Below are 22,483 nucleotides of genomic sequence, written 5' to 3'. Positions count from 1 at the left end.
CTTCAAATTCACTCCCTTATCTTTCTGGCTATTAGCCATTGCTGTTGTGTGACGGTGCTGCCTTGGACCGTGTCCCCTCCCTCCCCACCAAATTCGTAACCACCTAGAACCTGTGGATGTTTGGAAATAGGTTGTTTGCAAACGTGATGAAATCGAAATGGGTCATTCTTGATCAGGATGGGCCCTGATCCAATGACTCCTTAGAAGCAGAAGGAAATTTGGACCGAGGCACACAAGGGCAGACTCCGTTCTGCGAAGACAGAGGCAGAGATTGGAGTGATGTGTCCAAACAGTGTCCAAACAATGCTGTGCATTGTCGCAATCATCAGAATCGAGGAGAAAGGCATGGAACAGAGTCTTCCTTCTCTGAGGAAGGGGATTTCAGACCCCCGGCCTCCAGAACTGTGAGAGAAGACACTTCTGCGTAGAGCCACCCACTCTGCATAATTTGTTACAGTAGCTCTGAGAAAATGACACAGTGACGTAACTGGTATTTATCATATAGGAATATTTTTCAATAAGAAGATTAGAGTCAGATTTCTGAAATCATTCTTTTATTGTTCACACACACGCATATCTGCGATTTGCTGAGCGTTTTCTAACTACAAGTCTAAGTTACCAAGCAAGGAAATGGGACACAATTCATGTCTTGTTCCCAAAGCTAAACTGGAAATTCAGTGAATGTATTACATATTGAAACTTTCATCGAAGGCTCAGATGATTAAAGCAAAACTTCTAGAGATTAAAAAAAAATAGGTGTACACGCTTTTCATTCTTTGGCGTGTCAGTGCGTGTTGAATATAAAAATCACTGAACTCTGTAAACTCCAGGAGGGAAGGGTTTCTTTTCCAGTATTTGGAGGTGCTGTAGGTCAAGAACTCGTGCCGTTGGATCTGTTTAAAAACTTTGTTCATACAGTCTGAGTGGAATGATGTCTATGAAAACCAATATTACCATTTTCCATACTGCAACAGAAATAAATATACCAAAAACACCACGTTACCTCTAAGATGAAGTAGTTACATCATGGGTTACAAAGGCAATGTAATGGTCATGAAAAGTGTATGGCAATTTGTGAAGTCTACAAAGAAGGTGAAAAGGTATATTCACATTCTGGTCCCTTTAAAAGCAAGTATTGAAACAACCATTTTTAGATAAATAAACTGAACGTACAAAATGTCATTAGTTCAACAAGTATTTCCTCAGTACCTTGTATGTGCCAGCCCTCATTTTAAGAGACATCGGCACTGATTTTTATCTGGGCATATCTAATGTCGTTATGTAATGTTAAGATGTTATTACTTTTATTTTATAAACCCATCATATATTAATAATGATGACCTCCCCAGTCCCATCTGATAAATATGGTTAAAAAAAGAAAAGGCTTACTTTTTGGCGATACAGTTTCAGCAGTATAAAATACTAAAAAGGGAGATACAATTATTTTTTTTAATTACTATTACAGCTCAACAGCTGCATCCCCCACATTTTTTTTACCCTAATACAGATGCTGACAGAGTAAATTCAGGAGAGACACAGGTCGAGAGGGAAGTGAGAGAAGTAAAAATGAAGCATACAGGGTCACCACAGAGTGAAGAGAAGGCTACAGAGTCAAAATGAAAACCAGTAAAAACAGTTATAAAGTAAAGTGCCAAGTCCCCAAGACAGAGGAACTGCAAATGAGAAACAAGAAGGTCGGTTAAGGACGCCGAGCAGAGTGGGCAAGAGGGAAAACAGAGCTAAAACAAGAGGTGACCCCCTACTTTAAGAAAAGACCAAGTGCAATGTCATTAGAGCTCATCTCTCGCGACCTCTCTGAGCGGAGTCCCACTTAGAAAGTGGCCGCCCGCCCCACACTCTGCAGAAATGTGTCTACTTACTCATCATACACGTCCTCTGAGTCCATTCGACGGTAGTACTTGGCCAGCTTCACAGCGAAAATGATGGCTGGGAGTAAAAATATGGTGGCTTTCCCTATGCCAAACCAAAACAAATTCTAGGGAAGGAAAGAAAATCAGGAGGATTACATGCCTGAGGGTGGGGAATGGGAAACAGCAGTTGGTGGTGGTGGGGGGGGTCCCTTCCTTTTGCAATTTTTTTAATGAGCCCTGATGTTGTTCATGGAGACCATTTGTGAACGAGATACGAGTCAGCCGCTGTGTGAAGTGCTACATATTACTGTAAGTCCTAAAATCTTTCTGAAAACCTTGAATCGGTCCTATTATTATATTGATTTTACAAATGAGGGACAGTGGCAGCAAGTGGGGAAGTAAGGGTTTGAATCTAAGACCCCACCAGATGGCGTCCCTTTGCTGCCAAGGAGAAGAGCAGAGGGGTCCACCTGAGCCCGATCCCTTTCCCGAGTTGTCTGATGTGCTAATTCACCTTCCTGGCCTTGCTGGGCATCAGAACAGTGGGACCACAGCCTCCTCATTCCAAAACAGTATTGTGTGGAAAAGGCAGAATTACAAGGCTCTCAACAAACATTCCATAGTTAATTTAGCCAATTTGAGGGCAGATCATAGGCTGTATCCAACCCTGATTTGTCTAAAAGGCAGCTTAAAGTAGTTTCAAAAAGTAGTTGCCAACATTCATAGTCGGATTTCACATAGGAACTTGGGTTTACATCCGTTCTTGAAAAGGCTGAAGCTCAATCTCCGAACACTGAGCCCCCATCCCCACAAGGTGACACCAGCTGTAGCTGACTGGTGGTTCTTCCGTGGAGAGGGGCATCTGTCCTCGGTTTTCCCCAGGCCACACAGCTAGCTTTTGCAGGGGCAACACCCAACACTGTGTGACCTTACTCACCAATCACAACGGATGCACCTGGGAACAACCAGCCTGACCCTGTGGGCATCATACACTGGCCAGAATCTTGCACTTGGCCGACTTCATAAACACACAAAATCTGCCACTGCCTTAGGATGATGTTGTCGGTAACAGTAGGACCGCCTCCCCAGCCCACCGCGAAGCAAAGGCAGCTTGGATGTCACAATGGCCCCCCACCCCAACCCTCATGGCTCAGCCACTGAGATCCTGCTCTTCTCCTGATGGGATGTGCTATCGAATGGCAGTGGCCCCTCCTGGCCCAGAATTTCCAGTAAATTTGTTCTCCTCCCCGTCCCGCCACCACGTTCTTTTATTGGCACGTTTCTGTGCTTTCCAACTTGTTTGAGAGGCTTTAGAGCTTGATGACAACCATATCCTTTTATTGGAAGCTGCCATAATTCTTCTGGGAACAATCGAGATATAAAAGGAACATGTTAGTCAGTCTGGAGTTTGTTTTCCTGGCAAAATCAATGCCCAGAGCTCTTTCTCACTATTTAGACCGCCCGGCTATAAAGCTCCAGCCTACGATCTTCCTGACCAGCCTCCAGGCCTCCGCTCTGCTGGTCCCCAATTATTTGTGGCAAGCATCTGATAGTTGGGTGATTTGAGTAGCTGGGGCAGGTGGTGAAGACTGGATGCGAGGATATTAATTCAGAATCAACCAGATTAGCCCAGGACACCTAAGGACGGTTCAGGCAAAGCCATCAGCGGGGGTCCAAGCAGCAGCACAAAGCCCCTAACGGGCTGGGGAAGAAGGAAGGCAGAGCGCAAGAGTGTTTCCATTCAGGTGTGGAGGTCCATCTTCCAGACAGATGGACGTGTGGATGTGGGACAGGGAGATGGACAGATGGAGCGATACAGATGTACTTTGACAAACAGCTGTCCGATCATCATTCATTCAAATGCCTGTGCCAGGCAATGTGCCAGATGACAGGGACACAGCAACACACGGGCCCTCTGCTCAGGGAGTCGAGAGTCTAGAGTGTGCCGCAGGGGACAGGCCTTAATCAAAGAACCACACAAACGTGCAATTCAAACAGCAATAACACCTCTAAAGGAAAAGCGTAGAGTTCTATGGGAGTGTAGAAAAGGGAGCCCAATCTAGGTGGGAAGATCAGAAAAGGCTTCCTGGAAAAAAAGACATGTTTGAGCTAAGACCTGAACGCTGCTTACTAGTAATAGCAAACATGTATTCAGTGTCAACGTACCAGCTATGGTGTCAAGGGCTTGACACATAATCTCTCACTGAACCATCAAACAGCCCCACTCAGGTGATAAAGCTCAGAAAAGTTCAATAATTTTTCCAAGTCACAGAGTTCAGAAAATGTAGAAGTAGAATCCGAATCCAGAGCCTGTGTTCTCACTCACTGGCAGACTTAGAGCTAGAGTTAGCCAGATGGGGTGTGGGTGTGGAGGGGAAGAACGAGAGAGAGGGAGAGAGTGTGTGTGCGTGTGGTTTACAGTCCTGGTAGCAGAAATGGCATGTGCAAAGGCCCTGAGGTGGGGACATCAAGATGGATTTAAAGAAAAGAAAACATGGGTCTGGAGAGAAAGGTGATCAAATAGTGCAAAATGTGGCCTCCATGGGCAGGGGCCCAATCATGCAGGGCCTAGTATATTCAGTTAAAGACCCTGATCTTCACTGGGGATAGCCACAAGAAGTCACTGACGTGCTTCCAGCAGAGGAAATGAGAGGGTTGGCTCGCAGAGACGGTCAGTGTATATTGAGGAGTGAATAGAGCTAAGGAATACACTTGATTAATTGGAACTTACCAACCCAATGGTAATATCTCAAAGGGTTTTAAATCAAAAATTAAATTAAGTGGCGCCTGGGTGGCTCAGGAGGGTAAGCGTCTGCCTTCGGCTCAGGTCATGATCCCAGGGTCTGGGGATTGAACCCCATTTCAGGCTCCCTGCTCGGCGGGGAGTCTGCTTCTCTCTCCCTCTGCCTGCCGCCCCCTCCCTGCTTGTGCTCTCTCTCTCTGTCAAATAAATAAACAAAATCTTAAAAAAAATTAAATTCAGTTTGCTATAGCTTTGGGGTTATATATCTGTATCTATATATATAGTTGCACTAAGAATCCTTTTAAATATTGGCAATATGCATACCAGTGACCACCCTTTCCATCTATTCTGGACAAATAGAAGTTTTCTTCATGAGGGTCTCCTGACTTCTATAAAATACAACTCTAGTAAGGAACAAAGGTATGCAGCTAGGTCTTTGGCTTTTCCCAGTCTGTTAGGTATCACAACACATTCATCTAAATTTTAGATTTTAGGTCTTGGATTCTGCAATAGTAATGGACTCAAGCGCAAAACTATTTTATATCCTAGGGCGTACTACAGTCTGCCAACAAACCATGAAGAGTGACGAGTTTATTGTGTTTCGTTATTTTGAAAGATGAAATTCTTACCAGGGGGTCGATAATGTAGCTACACAGAAAGACGTCCACAGCAGAGTCCAAAGCGGTGGCCACGGGTTTGCAGGCTGCAATTTGCTCAGTAATCTGTGGGTTAAGAAACACAGGGGAACTTTGAGCCACGCCCACAAAAATCCACAAGAATTACATGTGCCATTTACCCTTGACCTGTTCTCACAAAAAGGATCTCTACACCGTCTCAGATACAGAGCTGTGAGATGATGGCTAGGGATGAGCTCGATGATGTATACAAGTAGGTACTGGAAAGTGAGATGCTGATTCTGTCTGAGCCTGGGTCTCTGATTCCTGCCCTTTTATCCGGAACAATAAGGCCTACCCTGCCAGGCTCCCGAGAGAATGCAGAAGTCCAGATTTCCAGCACAGGGGCTCAGTCTGAATTTCTCACCTGACCCCTTTGAGATCTGACAAAGGATATGGGGAAGAAATGGAAAGCTAATTAAACAATACTTATATCATTTAGACCAGGGCTTGGCAAACTTTTTCTATAAAGGGCCAGAGAGTTAATCTTCTCGACCTCGCAGGGCAGGCTGAGACACTTCTGTCACAGGTGCTGGACTCTGGCTCGGTTTGGCAAAACCAGCCACAGAGGATGCAGAAACATATGGGTGTGGCTGTGTGCCAATCAAACTGTGTTTACAGAAACAGCGCCACCTGCTGACCCCATTTTAGAAGATGGAAAACTATGAACTCATTAATGAGGTGAGAATAAACAAGTTTTTAATAATCAATTAAACTAATTTTATTTCTTTTTAACTTAAATTCAACTAGCCAACCTATAGTACATCACTAGTTTCAGATGTAGCGTTCAACAATCCTTCAACTGCGTATACCACCCAGGGCTCATACGAGTCTAATGAATCACAAACAGATGTTCCAATCCCATTGACTTAAGATAACTATATTCATTCATTAAAAAAAAACAACTTCTGAGTGCGTACAGTGAGCTAGATGTTCGCTCACTGGGGCAGGGATGTGTCCTGTTTCTTTTCCTTTATGGGTGGACTCACCTTCCCCTTTCATATATACCATATATACCTTACATATATACCTTACAAGGCAACCCACGTTAACAACTTTATTTTTACCAAGCTCAGACAACCCCGTACACACTCTTTCTAGGCTTTTTAACTGCTGGCTTTACAAAAAGCAGAGTAGGAGTCATATTCTGTATGTTTTTCTGCATCTTTCTTTTCTCTCTTATTTCTACCCTGTAAAAATCTCTCCTGGTCCTTTGGCATAGTGCTGATCCATTTTGTACAAAGGGCCACCTAATATTCCCATGGTGTGGCTCTTGTATGACTTAACCGTTCCTGTCCAGATTCACTTGGGTTTCAGGGTATCTGCTTTATATTCTGGGTATGAAAGTGACCAAGCTGTGGTTCCTCGGTCTGGCGGAGGAGATGCACAGGGTTGAGTGGCCGTGGTGGTGATGTTGATAATGCATTTGTTCTGCCCTTACTCCCCTGCGTGTTCACGCCCTTCACCCCAGCACTGAGAAGACCCTGAGGTCTTCACATCTGGGAGGTAGGAGGAGGTGTCAGCATAGACATCAGAAACCCGGGCCTTGAAGGAGAACCAGGCTCAGGGCCCAGACAGTGGGGACTGGAGGCGGGGACTGGGGAGGGGGAGATGATACGGAGGGAATCACATGGAGAAATGTGAATGTTTCCGAGAATCAAGCAGTTGGGTGTGGCTGGAATATGGGGGTGGGGCAGCAAAGAGGGAAGAGACGGCCGGTAGTCTCGTCTCGGCTCATGCGGCTGCGGGCTGGGAATAGATAGGAGACTCTCGAGGCTGCTCGGGGTAATCTAAATTTTCCTGAGTCCCTAGGCTTCTCAAAACCTGTCTTGGCTGGCAGCAAGTAGCCCACATAACTCAGCCCAGGTCATTCAGGTAACTCAGCTGTAAGCACCTCCCCCTGCCGCCCCGCACCTCTCCCCCAGTGGAATAATCCTTAGAGGGACACAGACCCAAAGCCCAAGATGACAAAAGTCCTACCCCCTGGTTTCTTGGAATGTGACTGTATTTGGAGGTAGGGTCTTTGAAGAGGCAGTTCAGTTCAAACGAAGTTATCAGGGTGAGTCCTAAACCAATATGACTAGTGTCTTTATAAAAGAAGAGAAAATTCGGGCACAGACATGCACAGAGGGATGACCATGTGAAGACACAGAGAGAAGACAGCCACCTACAAGCCAAGCAGAGAGGCCTCCGAAGAAACTAACCCTGCTGACACCTTGATCTTGGACTTCCAGCCTCCAGAATTGTGAGAAAACAAATTTCTGTTTTCTGCTCAAGCCACCCCAAGTAGACTAATACACCAACGACCTGACAGGCTCAGCAGGGCCCAGGGCACGAACACACCACCACTTTGAAGGGAGCTCATAGTTCACTGGGGAGACAGAGTCAAGTGTGGCAGGAACCCCCAAAATGGCGAGCAAAGGAGCTGGGGGAGAAAGTGAGGGCATGTTCTCCAGCTCGGTGGGCCGGCCTGAGAAGGGGTCCACTGTGGATAACATGTGCTGAGTCCTAGGAGCCCCCACTTCATGGTCCCCATGTTCGAGGTCCTTTGCTTATCTCCTACCCAATTACTAGGAACTTAACTTTATTTCCTCCTGATTTTATCCTAGAACATGACTATCCTAACACATGGCCCTCTTAAGTTCATTAAAGATAAACTACTTACTGAGATCTTGACCCACTGCAGATAGCGTTCAAAGTATCCTGCTATCGTGTTCCCATACTTCTTACTTTCCTGGAAAGAAATCAAAGAGTAGTAAAATCATTAAGAGGACTATCCCATACTCTGCAGCCACGGAGTGACGGGCTCACATCCACTTACTTCAACAATAACCGAGGAGATGCGGGTTTTGAGGAAGTCCTGAGCAGAATCCAGAGAGGAAAGGATATTGACCACTTTCACCTGGAAAACACAGCGGATCGACAGGGTCTCAAAGGATGAAGGGATTTAAGTAGATGGTTGGCATGTGGATTCGGGTGCTGTTAGCTCAGCCCCACACCACCACAACTTGCTAGTTAAGAAGACCACAGAACCAGCCCAGCCCTCTGAGGCCAGGGGAACAAGAGGAGTATGTACCAAGCACTCACTTTGTGCCAGACACCGGGCCAAACTCTTAATCCTAATCACCTCACTGAGTCCAAGAATCCCCCACCTTATCCACAGTTTCCTTCACTCGGGATCCAGAAGCAGATGACCCTCCTTCTGACGTATGGTCAGAAGGTCAATAGTAGCTAACGCTCTGCCACATGCCTACGCCATTCCGCTCCCTTTGCCCTGCACTCAGGCTTTTTATCATCTCAACCTCATCACAGGAAGGAGGGGGAGTTCAGTACGGTAAGATATTTTGAGAGAGAGAGACCACATTCACATGATTTCTATTATGGTATATTGTTATAATTGTTCTTTTTTATTATTGATTATTGTTGTTACCCTCTTATTGTGCCTAATCTATCAATTCGACTTTATCGGAGCTGTGTATGTAGGGGAAAAAAACTAAGTACAATGGGGTCCTGTACCCCCTGTGGCTTTAGGCCTCCACTGAATGCACCCCCCATGGATAAGGGGGGCTCTGGTATGAACAGGCTGTTGGAAGGCATTGTGTTAGGCTCCCTTCACAGAGGAGGTGGCTGACCCTGCTTGATGTCACCAGGCTGGGTGCACAAAACCTGGGATTTGTACCTAGTTATTTCACACAGATAAGAATCCCCACCGGGCAGCTTGGTCAAATTAGAAAAGGTGTCTTTTCTGTTCTGCCCAGGGACCTCAGGGCACACAGCCCGGCCAGTGGGTCAAGGGCTGATTTCCACCCCAACTCGCCCCCACACTGGCCCTTTGTGAAGGGCAAGGCATAGCTGCACACTTTCACCCTGAACGTAAGAGGGGTAGCATAGTAAAGGATCAGCGCGCAGTCCCCAGCCTGTCTCCAGCTTCCCTTGGCATGGGACAACTGTGATTAGAGGTACAGTGATGGTCCGCAAGCAGAGTAAACCTACTAGAACAGTCTTCAGGGGAAACTTAAGCTCTTGGTATATCAATCAAGTAGCAGACTCAGTGTTGACCAGCTACAACTGAAGGAGCTCCCAGTTCACACGGGAGATCCAGCTGCATGTGGCAAGAAGCCCTGTGGCAAAGGTCTGCAAAGGCAGCTGTGAGGAAAGCACAGGGAGGACCATGGAGTTTTCCACGGTGGCTGACTGACATCCCAAACCTCTCACAGGCAGCCTATTCTGCTCAATAAAGAAATACTTTCTGAGTTGCCCATTGGCCTTGAGGATACAAGTGGCACACACCATAGCCACAGAGCTCAGTTTCTGCTGTGGATGTCTGTGGTCCCAGGGAGGCCCACGTGGTCCCGATCACTAATGTCTTTCTAGGCCTGGCTTCTCATGGGGGGGGGGGCATACGTCCCCACCCTGTGACGATAGGCCCGGCCATGTCATGTCATTTGCTTTGGCCAATCAAATGTAGGTAGAGCGGCAGAGTGCTGGTGCTAGGCAGTCACCGAAAGGGCAGCCTCTTTCCATTCACCCTCTGATTGCCTGTCCTCCACCTCGAGGACATGAGGTTGCCCAGACAGGAGCTGTTCCTTCAGGCTGGCTCTCCGGGTGGGGAGATAGGTGGAGAAGCCCGCCGTGGACCCAACAGTGAGAATGCGTTTGTGGTCAGAAGGCACTGGATTGTGCAGGTAGCATTATTTCAGTAACAGCGACCATGCATCTTCTGAGCTTGAGTTCCACACACCAAGACACAGCTTTCACCTGTGTGTCTAACAATGCGCCAAGGTGAGACGTACTTGCAGAAAGCAAGTGGTAGGAAAACCCACTTTGACATTTAAAATGGGTAGATAGCCAAGCCTTGTTTTTTTAAACTTAAATACTTGTAAAACCAACATCTCTGAGAGTCTGTGTGTGCTTTTATGATAAGACCCGCCCCCCTGCCCCGCCCAGGACAGAAAAGGAAAATCAGTCCTTACCCCCAATCCATTGCTTTTGTGTTGAAGTTCCTTGATGCTTTGGTAGATAGTACTCTGGCGAACAAACATATGCAATATTTTCCAACTTATGACATGAACCAGCGAGATCACATGCCTGTGTCTCCCTTCCCTCCCCCCAGTCAGCCATCAGACCTGACTTTACTCTGCAATGGTTTCAGTCTAGAAAAAACAACAGATGCAAGTAACGATAGCTCTGGTGTCAGGAAAGCTGAAGAAGGAAATCAGGGTATGTTTTCTAGAGCAGCACGCCCCATGCAAGGTGCCCAAGAAACCACGTTGAGTCAGGTTTGCTCAAAGTAGCAGAACTCCTTAAAAGAAATTCCACCCAAATCGCCCAGAGTAGTTTAACCTGAATGGTTTAGATCAGGGAGTGGTAAAAACAAAGGCCAGATAGTAAATATTTTAGGCTTTGTGGGCCATACCCTGTCCAAAGCACTCAACTTTGCCATTTTATTTTATTCTTTTTTATTTTATTTTATTTTTAATTTAATTTAATTTAATTTTAAACTTTGCCCTTTTAGCCAAAAGCAGCCATGAATCATCTGTAATAAGGGGGCATGGCTGTGTTCCAATAAAACTTTATTTATAAAAACAAGCAACGGGCTGGATTTGGCCCACAGATTGTAGTTTTGGGGGCCATGGTTTGCCAAACCCTGGTTTAGATTGTAGGTCACATGTACAGAGCTATTTGCCTATTTGTAGACAGGTTGCCGCAGCTCTGAGAAGGCCAAAGAGTCTTGTGTCTCCTTGAAGGAAAGCGTTTAAGGAACAGGGAAAAACCAGCTTAAAATGTTAACAAATTTGTGCTAGGCATAAACAAGCAGAGCAGAAAATTGGGATGAGCATAGCATACAAAATTCAGACAACTCAATTTTCTTTGTGAATACTCTAATTAGTTAGAAAGTCAGAAGGGGAAAGAGAGGGAGAAAGAGAGAGACATGGTAAAAACTAGTTGTAGAAGGTTTCAAGACTGGAGTCAAGTGGACTGATGCGCTTCTCCAAACCTGAGCAAGCCAACTCTGTAACAGGTTTCCCACACAAGCATAAAAATCATTCCTCTGTTCACAGAGTCTCTCTGGGACATCGGCCGCTTCATCTCCAGGAACCAGGTGACTGCAGGGCGGGACCCGTTCCCACCATCTTCAGACGAGAGACGTAAAGCCCTAAGACTTTGCAGAGGCAGAAGCAGGATCTGAAATCAGCTCCACCTGACTCCAGAGCCCGTGCCCTTTCTCTGCTACAAACTACGTTTCTGGAATTCAGGGAAAGAAGCCAGAAGGCAGCAAGAAGAAAAAGAAAGGGGAAGTCAGGACAGAGGCTACGAAAGAGGAGAAGGGAAACATCGCCCATCAGATCAGCGAACAGAGCTAAACGAGGCAGAGAGAAAAGGACTTACCCTTGCCTTCCCATATTTCTTGGCAGGGTTTGGAGAAAAAGAATTTGAGAATAAGTAAGTAAGAGTGAGTCCAGGGCACAGACATCAGCCTTCCAGCTAGATGCCTGGCTTCCGGGGGCTGGTTGAAGGCCAAGAGAGCTGGAGCCCGGTATGTGGGGCAATCCCAGAGTTAATCTACCTGGTCACAGGCAAGTGGAAAAGGCAAGGAGATAAGGCACGAAAGGGGTGGTGACATTGAAAGTGTGTCTTTAAAGCCCAGCTGCTATCATTTATTTTATTTTTTTAAGTTTTATTTTATTTTATTTTATTTATTTCAGAGAGAGAGCAGAGGAGAGGGGCAGACAGAGAAGGACAAGCAGACTCCCCGCTGAGCACAGAGCCTGAATTTGGGCTCCATCCCAGGACCCTGAGATCATGACCTGAGCTGAAATCAAAAGTCGGACGCTCAACCCACTGAGTCACTCAGGCGCCCTTGCAATCATTTATTTTTAACATAGCTCAGTTTCTTAGCCTGAGGCCAGCTGGGTTTGACCCTCGCGCATGAGGTTAGTCTAAATGAAAACCAGCTAGTGAGATGGGCTTTGCTCAGGTCCCAGGGAAACCCCAGAGGTTGTGGGTTGTTACCATTGACTGTTCCAAAGGAATGACTTGGCCACGGTGAATCGTTCTAATGGTTTGTGCATTACTTTTCAGGGACTGTTTCAAACTTCCTTGAGGCTACAAGGAGAACCAAATAAACACAGATCAACACCATCCTTCCAGACTCTGGAGCATTCTCCCTACGTGCAGGAGCTTGGGGCAGGTTAGCCGTGACCAGTGTGCAGCCCTCCTTGTCCGCTTGTGGTTGTGGGGACCACCCGGAGGGGCAGCACCCAGACACCCGACCTCGAATCATAGAACCATGAACTCTCAGCGGCCACCCAAAGCCAGGAGACTCTCCTGAGGGCTGGAGGCTGTGTTCTCTTCCTCACCTCGCCAGAATGGAGCCGCTGTAAAGCCCGCTTTCCAGCAGCTAGGTCCCCGTTTTACAGACGAGGAAACTAAGGCACAGAGGGTGAAACATCTCGTCCTAGTTCCTCTCCTTAGGAAGCGGCTGAGTCAGGATTTAAAATCCCAGTCTTCCTCCAGAGCCCAGGCTCCTCATCCCCATGCGCTGCTGCTTCTTGAAAGGGACCCGTTTGAGCCAACGAGTCACCAACCAGCAGGAGAAGTGAAGAACGGAAGTTTACGGGGCTCGGGTGATGTCTTTGCCTTCCCTTACCCACTTGCTGTTGGTGACGCCGAGCACCCAATGGAATCTCCTCCCATTCCCTACACTGTGAGAAAAATCGCGCGCGCGCGTGTGTGTGTGTGTGTGCACGCACGCGCGTGTTTGCAGGTAGAGGGGTGGATGGGCATGAAAGCAGAGACGGTTCTAAAGCAGTGAGGGCACCAGCACCACGAGCAGAGGTCAGGAGAACTGCGGGCACCCCGATGTCACCCCAGGACCATTCACGTGCTCACAGATTTCTGGGCCACACAGCAGTGGTGGCTGGTGGGAAGCCTTGACATGCCCGAGGGAAAGAGAGGTGGTTTTAACGGAAGGTTACTTGTGGTATAAGGAAGCTAAGAATAGTATGGACATTTGACATCTCTAATGATTATAGCATTTAGAATTGGACTGTTCGAACTCACCAAATGGTCGGCTTTTGCTTCTAGATCATTTGCAAAGGATAAAAGATTCACTTTGGTGGGAGCTTTACCCATCTACAAAAGAGGGGGAAAGAGAACTGTGTCATGGCTGTGGGATTTTTAAGCCTTAACAATATCTAACAGACAATAGCATGAGCTATGGTCCATAAAGTAAGGCTGGAAACTCTTAACATAGGTGACAACAGCTGCATTCTTATTTATACATATAAAACCATATTATTTTTATCCAACCACATGATCCAACCATAAAAAGAAATCAAGTACTGATCCATGCTATAATGGAGATGAATCTCAAAAACTTGAGGCTCCATGAAAGGGGACCAGGAAAGACCATGAAACACAGAAGGTCACATGCTGTATGATTCCACTCATATGACATAGCCAGAATCGGTAAATTCACAGGAGCAGAACATAGATTATTAGTAGTTGTCAGGGCTGGGAGGGGAGAAGGGAAGCAACTATGTAATGGGAATGAGGTTTTCTTTTCAGGTGGTAAAGATGTTTTGGAACTGGATAGAACCAGTAGTTGAGCAACATTGTCTTTCTACTCCAAGCTAATGAATTGCTCACTTTATTTTTTAAATTTTTTATTATTTCTTAGAGATTTTATTTTTAAGTAACGTCTCCACCCAAAGTGGGGCCTGAACTGAGATCAAGAGTCGTATGCTCTACCGACAGAGCCAGCCAAGCGCCCCTGCATTGCTCTTTAAAATAGGTAATTTATGGTATGTAAATTTAATCTCAATAATAAAAAAAAAGGAAAGAAAAACAAAAACCCGGAGGTATCTGCTCTTATTTTTCCCCCCCAAAGATCAAGCACAAACACACGGGTCACACCTCAGCCAAGTAGACGTTATAGTCTATGGTGTCTACTCCTGAAGAGCTGAAATCCATAAGGTTTCTTCTTCCTGCTTCATCCAGCAGCACAACATTGTCGATACTTACATTCAGATTTTTAAAATCATTGTCTATGTTTTCAGCATGCTGCATGATAAAAAGAAAAGTTATAGGTAAGCCTATACTTCAAGAATGCCACATACGCGTTAAAAGAGCAATGACACAAGACAAAAAAAAAAAAAAACACAGACGTGAACTTGACTGGCATTTCTTCCTGGTACTCTTCTCTCCCCTCCCACTCCTTCCCTGCATCGCTGCCTCCTTCCTTATGCCCCACGCCAAGCACTGTGTGAGGAGCTGGGATGCAAAGCAAAATAATAGTCCATCTCAGGCCTCAAAGCCCTCAAAGGAAGAGACAGTGTTGTAATAAAGGCACGCAAACTGCGTCAGGACCCCAGGGGCAGGAGAGAGTCTGCCAAGGCAGGGGGCTGGACAGGGCAACGGAGGGGAGGTGGCTTCTGAATGCGTCTGGACAAATACAGATGCCGAAGGGGGCCAGGCAGGCTGTATCCCAGGGGAAGGAGGCAGCACGCCCTGGACTTGCGTGGCGAGGACACTTGAGATCATAGGGACATGGCTGGTGACTTGGGGTTGTTCTAAGAGGAAGGCAGAGTTTCGGGCAGCGTGTAGTGCCCGAGTGTCCTTGAAACTCTTTTGCTCCTCCTCCTGTCCATTATGCTCTTGAGTGGGCTCTCCCCTGTGGGTGGGCTTGGGGGGGAGGGGGGAGGGCAAAGAAGCGGAGGAAGTCATTTCCTTCTGTCTGTTTTCGTCGCTGTTGCCAACTGGCGGAGCTCCGCAGAGGCCCCTTTGGAGTCCTGCGGCCACAGCCATGATTCCCGAGGGGCAAGGACTGTGTGGGGTGGAGTTCTGGGTGCCTAGTTCCCTCTTCAGGGACCTGGGAGAAAAGGGTGGCCAGTGTTGGAGAGCCAACATCCCCGGGGTTTTGCTCCTCTAGGGACACTGACACGCACAGCAAGATCTTCCTGCGTCGTGTCCGCAGAGAGGCCCCTTTAGAGATTTCGCGTAGTCAACTAGAGAAACTCAGGCCTCAAGAAAGACAACGGGTTGGGGGGTAATGAAAATGATTTGGAATTAGACAGAAATGAGCGTTGCACAACCTTGTCAGCGCACTAAATGTCACTTTCAGATGGTGAATTTTATCTTATGTGAATTTCACCTCAGTGAAGAGAAAAAAAAAAAAAAGAAAGGCCAGTGGCTTTACTAAAGACATACATCCCTTTTTGACTGGCTCTGATTCCTTACCTCCTGAAAGTTGAGATGCCCACTGATATTGTAGCTGTTCTCTAGCTTAAGTGTGGTATAGATGCCCTTATTTTCTTTGCAGTCGCTGTGGGAATAAACAGAGAAATCATGATCCAGAAAGGCAGCCGTGTCTATCTCTGTCCCCTGCTAAGGATGGAGAGAGAGGCTCACTGTTTATCTTTAGTTTTGTCTAAATCTGGGTGCAGAGAAGCCGCTTCTGAGTGTCAATGCAGGAGGTCACCACACCGTCCCCGCCATGCCCCTACAATTTGGGACTTTGTTCCCTGCTTTACTCAATGTCCCATCTTTGGAACAGATACAGTAAGACTGGTAAAGCATCCTTCTTTCTGTCTCCTTTGTGCTTTTTCTACTGCTGTGAGGGATAACAAGTTCACAACTTGGGAAGAAATAAATTCTCATAAAAAAACAAACAAAAAAGGACACCACCTGCTAGAAAGAGGTGTGTTACAGAGCATATCATGGGCTTTATTAAAAGATTCTATCAAAGCCCTGCCAGACCACCTGCCTCCATATTTCCAGGGTTGAGCTTCACTTACTAAACAAATGGTTGGATGTATATTTTAAGGGCAGGATGGAGATAGGGAAGGGGGCCACACCTATATCCAGATGGTCAGAACACCTAACTTGGCCTCACCTCTCTGTGCTTCTCCAAAATGTGCAAAATGCCTCCTTGACTGAGCTAAGAAGAGCAAGCTCATCTGATGCATGTCCCTGCCGCTGAGACAGCCACTTCCCGCGGGCGCCTCTTCCGTGTCCAGCAGCCAAAGCCCACTAGCCCCGAGGGATGCCTGGGAGAAGCCGCTTTCCCACAGCCCTAGGAGGAGTGATACTCTTCTCCAGGGAATCCCCAGTCAGCTGGTGTTGTTGCAACAGAGAGCCAGATACACTAGCCACCAGGGGTAGGCTGCAGAATTCTGCAGGTGCCAGAGTCACAAAGAGCTGGCAGGCTGGGCCAAGAAGATTGGCTTTGTCTTTTCAGCCCAAAGACGGTTTAATCATGCCCAGAGACTCCAATCAATTGATAACATCTGCCTACAACATGCTGTGGATGAAGGATCCTGAAACTCCTCTGGCTATGAGCAAGACCACCAAGGTCTGACTACCAACAGCTACCACGAAAGCCACTCATTTGCTATCTCTGCTAGGGGAGCCTCTGAACCCTATTGAGGAGGGAGGAAGTAAAACTGCCCAAAGTCACCAAGGCCTGCTCCCTGATGGTAGAGCCAAGACTGGAGCCCGTCAGTCAGCTGCTTCACTATTAATTAGCATGTCTGAGATTTGGACCCATCTGCTCACTTCTTCTTATATGGCATTTACTTGGGGCGGCGTGATTGCCGTATAAAGAGTTTTCAAAGGGTCTCGTTAATGCATCTTAGGGTCACCTTAACCAGCAAGGTCTAGTGCACACCAGACAAGGGGACCTTGAGACATCGCCACGCCAAAGTCTAGAAGGCTTTCAGGGGAAGGATGCTCTTTTTGGTCTTATTTTTACTACTTCTTTGCGAGGACTAGAGAATAGCTGGTCTTGTCAAGCTTAAAGACACTTTGAAAGCAAAATTTTCATTCTGGAACAACAACATTTTCAGTAGCTGAAAAATGCATAATGCCATTTAGTCTACCTGTAAACTTGTTCAAAAGTGAGATTAATATCCGGATTGTTAAACACCATGCCAGAGAGATAGTATTTCCAATTCTCATTTAGTAAATATGGTGTGTCCAAAATCTAGAACAAATTGAAAAAACGTTTTTTTTAAAAGAGATACTCTTACACTAATACACGTACATATAATAAAATAAATATTCTGTTAAATATATTTTGGGGATTTTCAGATCATGGTTTTCTTCATTGGTTTCCAATTTAAAATGGGAAAGTAATAGTGTGATTGGAATAAAATGACCACTGAGTAGCATCAATAAGAATTACTGAACTACTTTTTTTGGAGAACACTTCTCTTAGGAAGACAAGTACATTAGAAATGGGAGAATTGACAGCTTGATTCAGACTAGCCAATAGAAAGCCATAAAGCAGTTGGTCCACCTCTTTGTTACTTTTCTCTGGACAAAAAGAATTAAAACTTGCATACTCTTTCACTTAATATCATATATTGAAGATGGCTAATATGTCATATATATCATAAAATTAAGACGAGTTCATTAGTGCATGACTGTGTACGTGCCCGAGGAATGTAAATGGTTTCAAAATATCCCCTATTTTGGGGCACCTGGGTGGCATAGTCGGTTGAGCAGCTCACTCTTGGTTTCGGCTCAGGTCATGATCTCAGGGTGATGAGATCAAGCTCTGCGTATGGCTCAGCGCTCAGCGTAGACTCTGCTTGGGATTCTCTTTCCCTCCCTTCTGCCCCTCCTGCTAGTGCTCATGCTCTCTCTCTCTCTCTCTCTCAAATAAATAAATAAATCTTTAAAAAGAAAATCCCCCCCCTTTTTTTTTTAAGAATTCCTCTCTGGCAATTTAACACAGTACGAGAGATAATGAAGTCTGGCTTGATATATCACTATTATTTTTTATCAAGAGGCCAAATGGACATAATTTAACACATCAACATTCCCAATTTAATTTTCCTCAACTGAATAATTAAAATACTAAGACAACTGGTCACCTTTGTAGTCACTCACCAAATTTCGTAACAGATTTGAGGCGAAAGGACATATACGATAAAACAGGAAAACAGAAATATATTTTAAAAACCAGAATCTGGAGAAAAACCCCGGAAAGCCAGAGTGACGAGAGCACCACCCAGACCCAAACTCCCTCATTAATTAGTGACGCTGAACTGAGAGGTGGTCCTGTCAAGTCCATGGGATTCGGTTTCAGAGGGAGAAGGTGGAGCCTGAACTCATTTTCCAACAGCCTTGTCAGACAGCCACCAGGGACGACACTCAGCCACGAGGCGTGGAATTTTTTCCGTGTCTTTCACTTCACATTGAAGGCCTCAAAGCATCTGCGTGGGCAACCATCATTTGAGAACCTCTTTAAAAGGTCAGAAGCCTCCTGGGGTACCCATCCTTGGGAATTTTCTTCCCCCGCTTATTACAATCCACACTGACCGGCAGGCCTCAACTGCTGGTGCTTGGTTCACCTGACATTGGAAAAACAATACTTTACCACGTTTTTTTCCTTTTGCTCTGATGAATAGAAGGAAATCTTCAGTCACTGAATAAAAGCCAAAATGCTCATCTTTCTGCCCCCACTAGATATGGGGAAATCGAAGTCTCCACTCAAGCCCTTTCCACCGTGGGGACTGGAAGCCATCGTTACCTGGAATAACTTCCTGTTTTTGTAAGGCTCGCAGACAAGTTTTTCCATGTTTCCACCGATGACAAACGTGAGAACCACGATGGCCATCAGTATCCAGCAGAAGAGGAAACTGACGCCAACCCCGCTGGAAACAAAACAGAAATGAGGTTTGGAATTCTACTGTAACTTATTCAACATTCAGGGGTGCTTGGTTGGCTCCCTTGGTAGAGCGTGTGACTCTTGATCTCGGGGTTGTGAGTGCAAGCCCCGAGCTGGGTGTAGAGATTACTTAAATAACAAAAACAAAAACGAAACTACGGATCCAATATTACCTGCCAATACTTAGCGTCCTACCTACGCAGTGTAGGAAAGGGACCTAGAGTCTTAGCTTTGTGCAGGTTAAGCAAGCCCCCCTGCTCCGGAGCGGAGACAGGAAGCGGTAAGCACTGTGACCTTTCAGTCCCAGGCATATACTTAGGGAACACTGGTCTCCTTGCAGCCCAGCACGGTGGTTCCGACACGGCCTCTGAGGTCAGGTGAGTGAACCCGGCCTTCTGCAGGGACACGGTGAGTGGGGAGGTTCCGAGGCAGGAATGGTACCCTTGGGAGTCTGTGGGGGCCAACATGGCTCTGCATGTAGAGGGAGGGCTGAGTGGCGTGAGCACAGCTCTGGAGGCAGGCAGGGGTGCACGGCACGGGGCCTGGCTGGTCCAGGAAGGGGAGGCTGCTGAGGGCCTAGAAGCACAGGAAGAACATAACCCCCTTTCTCTCTGAGGAAGAACGTTCTTGGCAGAGCGTGCAGGGCAGGATGGACAGAGGTCTGCATGGACAGGGTTAGCACTGAGGAGGCTGCTGCTGGTCCTGGGGTGGTGGGCTGATGTGGCTGGGGGCAGGGGACAGAAGAGATGGGACACAGGAGATGGACACAGCAGGATGTGCCGGAGATTCTGCCTGAGAGAAGGCGAGGAAGGGCCCCGGGTGATGCCAGGGCTTGTCAGCAGGGAAAGGAGACACTGGTGCTCGGAGAGGGAAGAGCAGGTGGGATCCGGTCCTGCTCCCATGAGACATGGCTGTGGGGGTGCCGGAGGGGAGTCGGCTGTGTGTGGAGCACACATGTCCGGGCTGCGGGCAGGCACGAGGCCATCAACTGCTTAGAAGTGACCACTGGCCCCTGGGGCTGGGATGGCAGGGAGAGGCAGCCTGGGGTGGGGCCGGGGGGGGGGGGGCACTGTGCCGCTTGCTCAAGGGCAGCCAGCGAACAAGGCCCCTAGGGAAGGTTGCTGTGTGGGAAGGAAAGCACTAGGCTCCCGCTGGAAGGGAAAACCAAGGCGTGTCTGCGGGGGGGGGGGGGGGGGGGGAGTGCGCAGGGGACCCAGTCACCTCGGGGAGGGGGAGGGCACATTTGGGGAGAACTACAGGAAGTCCCGAGGCTGGAAGCCCAGAGGCCACTGCTGACCCAAGGGCAGGGCGGGGAGGTAAGGACACAGGCAGCAAGCATCATTATTTCCAGTTGTCTGCGCAGGGAGTGGAGTGAGAGGGAAGAAGTGATGTTGGGAAGTTTTCTGTTGTCCTGTTTAAAGAGGGGAGAGAGCAGACCGTGTTTGAGTGTTGAGAAGCGAGGCTAGGAGAGGGGAAGAGAAGCAGGACACCGGACAGGGAAGGCTGGCCCACGGCACCCTCGCCCTCAGGGCAGTGCGCAGGGAGCAGCAGGCGGGATGGCCCAAAAGCGAGACACCCCTCTGCACGAGGCGCTGCCTGTGTGTGGACGCAGGGGCGCTGGAGTTTGCGGAAGGTGTATGATACGTATTATTTCCTCTGTGAAGAAGGGGGTAAAGCCTTCTGCTAAGAGAGGGGGAAATGAGGAGGATGGATGCTTCAGAGTGGAAGAAGCCATTGCAGAAGGAAGGGAGGGAGGGAAGGAGGAGGGAGGAAAGGAAGGAAGGAAGTGGGGGAGGGAGGGAAGGAAGGAAGCAGGGAGGAAGCAAGTGGGGGAGGGAAGGAAGGAAGGAAAGAAGGAAGTGGGGAAGGGAGGGAGGGAAGGAAGGAAGGAAGTGGGGGAGGGAAGGAAGAAACTTACAGGGCTCTGAAGGATCCATTTGAGGAGGGGATCATAATTTTGTAGGGATGCCAGCGTGCCCCCTTGTGTGACTTTTCTCTAGGGTGCTCAGTTACTTGGGTGGAGACACGGACAGAGCAGGCTCTTGACTCTGTCTCGGTGGAGTGGCCAGACCATCAGTGGTGATTGTACCATCACCGGGACAGGCGGGAAGGACCCTTGAAGTGTGCAGGCTGATGGACTTAGAAACAACAACCTCCCTTTCTAAGGGCACAATTCTGCCCAGTCGACACACTTAAGGCATAATTACCAATATTTGCCTGGTTTGGCTGAAATAAATAGCAAGATATGTTCACTGCAGGGGCCTCTGTCAGTCTGAATTTCTCTGACCTAAAAGGCTTGGGAGTCAGGGAGCATATAAGGAAGAGGAACACTGTGGAGCGTAAGCCAGTCACCATGGTTTTAACCGGGTGCCTGAGCATGTGTGTGCATGAGAGTTACAAAAATCATCCAAACCTTCGATAGAACACTACAAACCAACACAGCTACTCTCCAGAGCTTACTGTTAGCATTTCCAGCCTCGGTTTCCTAGATATGCTTCTATCTAGATAAGGCTGAGGCCTGTCACTCAGATAAGAACAGCTAATGGTGCTCAAAGTGTTGGAAAGAAGGAGGAGGAGGAGAAGTAAAACAAGAACAAGAGAAATAACAGGCAACAAAGATTGTCTGTGGTCAGCAGAAGCGAAAATATTTATTATCTGGATCTTTAGAGAAGCATGTGCTGACTCCTGATCCACACAGTTAGGATAGTGACATGCACATAATCTCGGGAGCCCCAGCCAAACATCTTCGGGACTCTGGTCAACCATCCAGGGTAGACAACCTCGTCCCATTTCAGTGACCCCAGGACCTCCCACTCCTTGTTCCATTTCAGTGACCCCAGGACCTCCCACTCCTTGTTCCATTTCAGTGACCCCAGGATCTCCCACTCCTTGGTGGCTGACGTTTGTGCCATTCCCAGTGCCTCAAGATTATAACTAAAAGTGCAGAAACACTGCTTGTGATGCTCTGTCCATAGTTGGGTCCTACTTCTTCAAAATGGATCCCGTAGGATGGGAATGACTTGGCCCAGGGGGTTGTGTTTTTAGGGCCCCTGCTACCACCTGACAAACTGCTTTCTGAACTATGACCGATGGCCTGCCACCCATGTGGCCCAATTTGTGACACCCGCGGCCACACCGAGTATTAGCTTCTCTTCAAAGCTCCGGATAATCTAAGCACGATTTTCAAGAGCTAAAACTGGAAGTTTCACAGTGGGCTGACGTCAGTACAAGAGACAGTTCTCTTGCTGCCTGGGTGAGGTCTCCTTCCCTCGGGGGAGACTTTCCATGGGCCCCAGAGACAGATATATGCCCCCTGCTGTAGCCCATCCGGTCCCTCATACACTCCCTGGACCCTCAGAAGACACAAGGATCAGAGCAGAGTCAGGGCTTTCTGCCTCTCCTCCTCCCTGATCTTTCACTAGGAGCCCCGGGGGAGATAAGGATTCTTGGTTGGTTTTTGAAGAGACCATGCTCTTCAATAGATGGTGTGGCCGTTTTTAAGAACAGGTGGTCCTGT

The 22,483-nt window shown here is 47.6% G+C and overlaps 1 protein-coding gene across 1 annotated transcript in view; it reads right to left on the bottom strand.

Annotated features, from left to right (window-relative positions):
* Positions 1-557: 557 nt before the first annotated feature.
* PROM1 (prominin 1) overlaps positions 558-22,483 on the bottom strand; it is a 98,013-nt gene continuing 76,087 nt past the window's right edge. The window contains exons 12-23 of the mRNA XM_028087855.2: positions 18,829-18,952; positions 17,171-17,274; positions 15,531-15,615; positions 14,208-14,354; positions 13,353-13,424; positions 12,303-12,395; positions 10,262-10,315; positions 8,110-8,190; positions 7,954-8,022; positions 5,244-5,336; positions 1,881-1,996; positions 558-965 (exon numbers count right to left, since the gene is read on the bottom strand). Coding sequence (XP_027943656.2) covers positions 911-965; positions 1,881-1,996; positions 5,244-5,336; positions 7,954-8,022; positions 8,110-8,190; positions 10,262-10,315; positions 12,303-12,395; positions 13,353-13,424; positions 14,208-14,354; positions 15,531-15,615; positions 17,171-17,274; positions 18,829-18,952 — 1,093 coding nt within the window. The 3' untranslated portion in view covers positions 558-910. The remainder of the gene's footprint in view (positions 966-1,880; positions 1,997-5,243; positions 5,337-7,953; positions 8,023-8,109; positions 8,191-10,261; positions 10,316-12,302; positions 12,396-13,352; positions 13,425-14,207; positions 14,355-15,530; positions 15,616-17,170; positions 17,275-18,828; positions 18,953-22,483) is intronic.

The sequence above is a fragment of the Eumetopias jubatus genome, unplaced genomic scaffold (assembly GCF_037043125.1).
Source record: "Eumetopias jubatus isolate StellerSeaLion01/CBP00866 unplaced genomic scaffold, mEumJub1_p1.0 scaffold_2, whole genome shotgun sequence".
NCBI lineage: Eukaryota > Metazoa > Chordata > Mammalia > Carnivora > Otariidae > Eumetopias > Eumetopias jubatus.
The sequence above is the reverse complement of the archived record's forward strand: the minus strand, read 5'-3'. Positions and strand labels throughout refer to the sequence as shown.